The sequence below is a fragment of the Elaeis guineensis genome, chromosome 10, assembly GCF_000442705.2.
Source record: "Elaeis guineensis isolate ETL-2024a chromosome 10, EG11, whole genome shotgun sequence".
Taxonomy (NCBI): Eukaryota; Viridiplantae; Streptophyta; class Magnoliopsida; order Arecales; family Arecaceae; genus Elaeis; species Elaeis guineensis.
The window spans coordinates 23,663,791-23,668,330 of NC_026002.2; the positions used below are offsets into that span (position 1 = coordinate 23,663,791).

General features: G+C 40.8%; 1 protein-coding gene across 1 annotated transcript; it reads left to right on the forward strand.

Annotated features, from left to right (window-relative positions):
- The first annotated feature begins 3,303 nt into the window (after window positions 1-3,303).
- On the forward strand, window positions 3,304-4,026 carry LOC105059840 (auxin-responsive protein SAUR71). Its single transcript, XM_010943300.4, has one exon. The coding sequence runs from the start codon at window positions 3,390-3,392 to the stop codon at window positions 3,843-3,845; it is 456 nt and encodes a 151-aa protein (XP_010941602.1). The 5' UTR covers window positions 3,304-3,389; the 3' UTR covers window positions 3,846-4,026.
- Window positions 4,027-4,540: the final 514 nt, after the last annotated feature.

The following is a 4,540-nucleotide window of genomic DNA, read 5'->3' on the forward strand; positions in this document are numbered from 1 at the left end:
ACCCATGCTGTTCCCAACCGATCGAGCGGCCGAACCCATATTACCGACTCACTGTCGGGGGTGGCAGCCGACGTCCGACTTAAGCAAGACACCTGACCAGCCGACGGTGCCTTCGGATCATCACCCGACATTCCACAACCGAATGCTGACATATGATCAGTCGGCTTCCTCAAACGCCGTACGACTACTGAGGGCCGCCGTCCTGACAAAGGCATGCGGCATAGCCGCCCTGGGACATTGTCCTGTCGAGGACATGGGTTCGTTTTGACAACCCACAGTGATTTGACAGTCCACGACGATTCTGATAGCCTCCAGTGATTTGACAACTCCTCCCATTGTCTGCGTCATTAATGACGGCGTCATGCCGTTCTCTACTATAAAATGGAGAAAGCAACAGCGCTGGAGGAGGTCTATTCGGAACCCTTGGACTCTTCCTCTCTTCTCCTCTAGCTCTCTCTCTCTCACTGAGCTCTTCGATTCTTTTCTACTGTTGCCTAGTCTCCTCTCTGACTTGACCGTCGGAGGGTCCCCGCCGGAGTCACCTCCGGTCAGTGGGGACTTCTTTTGCAGGCGCTCGTTTTCGACGATCAGGCGACGAAGGGATTGGCCGCAACAATGTCTAAAGTGATCGATTTACCTATTCTTTCTCTTTAGAGAAATATCTATGGTGGATATCAGTATAAGATACTTCTGTAACAATATTTGGCATGAACAAAGACAGTGACGCATGACACCATGTGCAAGGTGGGTCTCAATTTGAAGTAAGTTGATCTATTTTGTTGATTGGCGTACTATTTATATGGGCGCTTCTAAGTCAATAAGTCTTATATGGAAAGGAAGATCCAAGATTTATAAGTTAAAAGATGAATGACTAGATGAGTTTTTAAAGCATTGTATGTTTACAATTACATATTATTATATTAAGACACTATAAGTTGTGTTGTGAAAGTATATAGCATCCAAAACTTTAGATTTCTGGATAGCATATGATTATGATCAATATTCTAAAAGGAATAATTCTATTATCATGATAAATAGCAAAATTAATGCATCAAAAACTAGTCAATAGCTCTTTGATTGCACTCTTCTTTTGGTTGGAGGAGGTTCCAACTTTAGATCTCATTTCTTTAAATATTTAATTAATTATCCAAGGAAAGCAAATTATCTCAAAAATTTTTTGAAAAAGTGCAATTTATGTAATGCAATGTAACCATCATGGAATTTGGCATCAAATCTTAAGTTACAGTGCATCAAAAATATCAAAAGAGTGCTATGTGTGATATGCAATGTCTCTTTCTATTTCATACATATAGTATACAAAATTTGAGACTTTTGGACAGCAGAAGAAAATGATCAGGGTATCAAAAGGAACAAGAATTCTATTATCATGATATTTAGTAAAATTATAACATCCCAACCATGCAATGGCTCCTCAATTGCGCCTTTCTTTTGCTTGCAAAAGGTTCCAATTTTAGATCTCATTTCTTCAAATATCTAATTAGTACTCTGAAAAAAGCAAATTATCCTGAAGCTCTTCTAAAGAATATATTATGCAATATAACCATCATGTATCAAAAGAATGCTATATATGATATGCAATGTCTCTTCCAATCTCATATCTTTTGGGAGTTTTGCTTCTACTTAGTTTGGTGAATTTATTTGAAAAAGTTATTCATCTAAATTTTGAATTTAATTATGAGGGATTGAGAATATTTTTAATTTTCTCTATTTAATAGTAAAGGCATCAACTTCACATGCCCAACTCTCAAGTCTAACATTTTTTACAATATTAGTTTTTCCCATTAAAAGAATTTTTTTGTATATTTTATTTCACGTGCCTAGATCTTGCTCTTTGTCACTTTAGTATTTTTTTTATTTTTTTTTATTTCCAAACATTATCTTACTTAAAAAAAAATATTAATTTTTTAGAAGCAGGGAGAATGCCATCTGTTGTAGGTGGGAAGGCATCATTAGTTCCATATTGTTTATGAATTAAGAGAGACTCTAACTTATATGGGATGGGATATTCTCTCCCCTATGAGGCATCTTTCAAAGGATAAAATCGTGAGACCCCATGCTATAGTGTCGATATCGAAGCAGACAATATCTTATACATACGGAAGTGGAGATCGATTCATCTGAGTCATGAGTCTTTGATCGAAACATTGGTGCCCATTGTGGGATCGATATGCCTCCGACGAACTGTGATATACCTCCCACAATCTTATCCAAAATCTCTCTTGACTGGAGGACTTGTTATAGTAGTATAGATAGAAGGATATTAATAGTCCCACATTGATTGTGAGTAAGTACCATAATGCCAAAGACTGAAGCAGGTAATATCTCACTATGCAGAAGAAATGATCGATCTATCCAAGGCACGAATCTTTGACTACAACACCACCTATAATGATCTAACAAAATGATCCTGTGGTCTCATATCCAATTGTTGCACTTATTGATTGTTTAGTTTTCTGGGGTGCTTCAAACCACTAAAGGTTCTTAGCAATGCCTAAAAGCAATTTCCCATAATTGAGTCATGCAATAATATATGTGGAATCAGCTTTAATTCATGCTTAATATTAGTGCAATCTTATTGATTTCTTTCTTAGAAAAAATATATACAAATAAAATGAGATAAATTGAGTGGAAGGGAAGGTAAACGTGACGGGAGGTTCAAGCTTTCGTCGGTCAATTGGCAAAGCAGTAAAGGTAACGACTAACAACTCACATGTGGCAGTTATAGCGGAGAAGGGCATTTCAGTGCAACGAGCCCCCAATTTCCCTGCACCTTCCGTCCTTTTTAGTCCAAATTACGGCGATTCGTGATACCGGAAACTCGGGGCCCCACCACCCCGCCTCATCTCTGGCTCACGGACACCGTACAGCGAGGGACCGCGGAACCGGATTTTAAGGAAACGCTCGATATTTTTATTTTAACGAATCACAACCGTTCAAACCACGCATGACATCACACTACCTACGTCTCCGTTTGCTGTCTCTCTCCAAATGCTAAAAGCCCAAAGAAGCCGAGCAAAGATTTGTTCCACGAAAGATGTGGGCCCTACATTTGTAGAATACGTGTCATAAAACTACATGGACGAATAGCTGTCCGGTGTTTTCTGTGAAACAAATGATGGATGCATATTTACCCAGCGGTACCTGCCAAGTACTCCTACATGTACCCTCCCCACGTTTGGCTCCCACTCCCAACTTCATATATTTTCTTCTAACTTTTGGGCCTTTTATATTTTAATATATGTAAACTCTATGTTTATTTAATTATATAAATACCCATTGAATACCCTCAGCCTACCTCCCCCCAACTCCTCCCCACGCTCTCCACGCCTATCTCTCTCTCTCTCTCTCGATTTGTCTCGAGATTGGCGATGAAGAGGTTGATCAGACGGCTGTCGAGGGTGGCCGACTCGTCGCAGTGCACGCCACCGCGGGAGGCGAAAGAGGAAGGAGGCGGCGGCGGCGGAGGGCGGCGCCGGAAGGTGCCGGAGGGGTACGTGCCGGTGTACGTGGGGGAGGAGATGAAGCGGTTCGAGGTCCGGGCGGAGCTACTGGGCCGGCCGGCCTTCGTCGAGCTCCTCCGCCGGTCCGCTCAGGAGTACGGCTACGACCAGCGCGGCGTCCTCCGCATCCCCTGCCCCGTCCCTCTCTTCCGCCAGGTCCTCTACTTTCTTGCCTCCGGCGCCGACGCGGGCGGCGATCTCGCCGTCGAGGAGCTCTTCCGCTCGCTCCCCGAGGAGATCCCGTCCGGCTCCCCTTCGTCGGGAGAAGCGCCTGTTTCCCATTTTGCCCTTTCTAACGACCCGTGTCCGTATAACGCAGTCTGAGGTGAATGAGGTGGAGGGCAATCTGGAGATTTTATTTTACTCTTCCTTTTTCTTTTTGCAATGGTAGTATGTAGGCAGGGGGAATCTAGCGGGATGGAGGCAGGGTTGGGCTGTGGACTTATTAGTGTAAAAAAAATAATCATAATAAAAAAAAAAGAGATAAAATCACCTTTTCTTTTAACATTTAATATTAACATTTGAGTTGCTAACATAACATTTTTTTTTATATATATTCAGTGGCTTTTTTTATCTTCTTCTTCTTCCCTCCTTTTTATTTTTTAATTGTAATTTTAATTTTATTTTATTTTATTTTGAAAGTGGGGAGGGGGGATCCTCATTTTTGCTGGAGTTATATTGTCATCAATCATAATCGTATATTCCTATAGCGGTGCACTGAGATGAATGCTTGATCCATGAATTCTGCAAGAATGTATGGTTGTGGTTGGTGATGCATAGGATATAATTTCTTCAAATTCACTTGCACCTATATCTCAGGATTTTGCTGCTCAATAAAGTATTTATACATTTTTAATAGGATGATATGTTTTCACTATATAATTTGTACCATGTGATGTTGCTACAGGGCATTCATTATTTTTTGTGGTCCATGCCTTCTTAGCTTTGCACTAATTTAAGCACGGGTTATCTTATTGTAAAATATTGGAGTATATCTCTTTGCTAGAAAATTAGAAATG

Excerpts from the sequence above, each read along its gene's own strand:
- LOC105059840 (XM_010943300.4), top strand. The coding sequence starts at position 3,390 with ATGAAGAGGTTGATCAGACGGCTGTCGAGGGTGGCCGACTCGTCGCAG.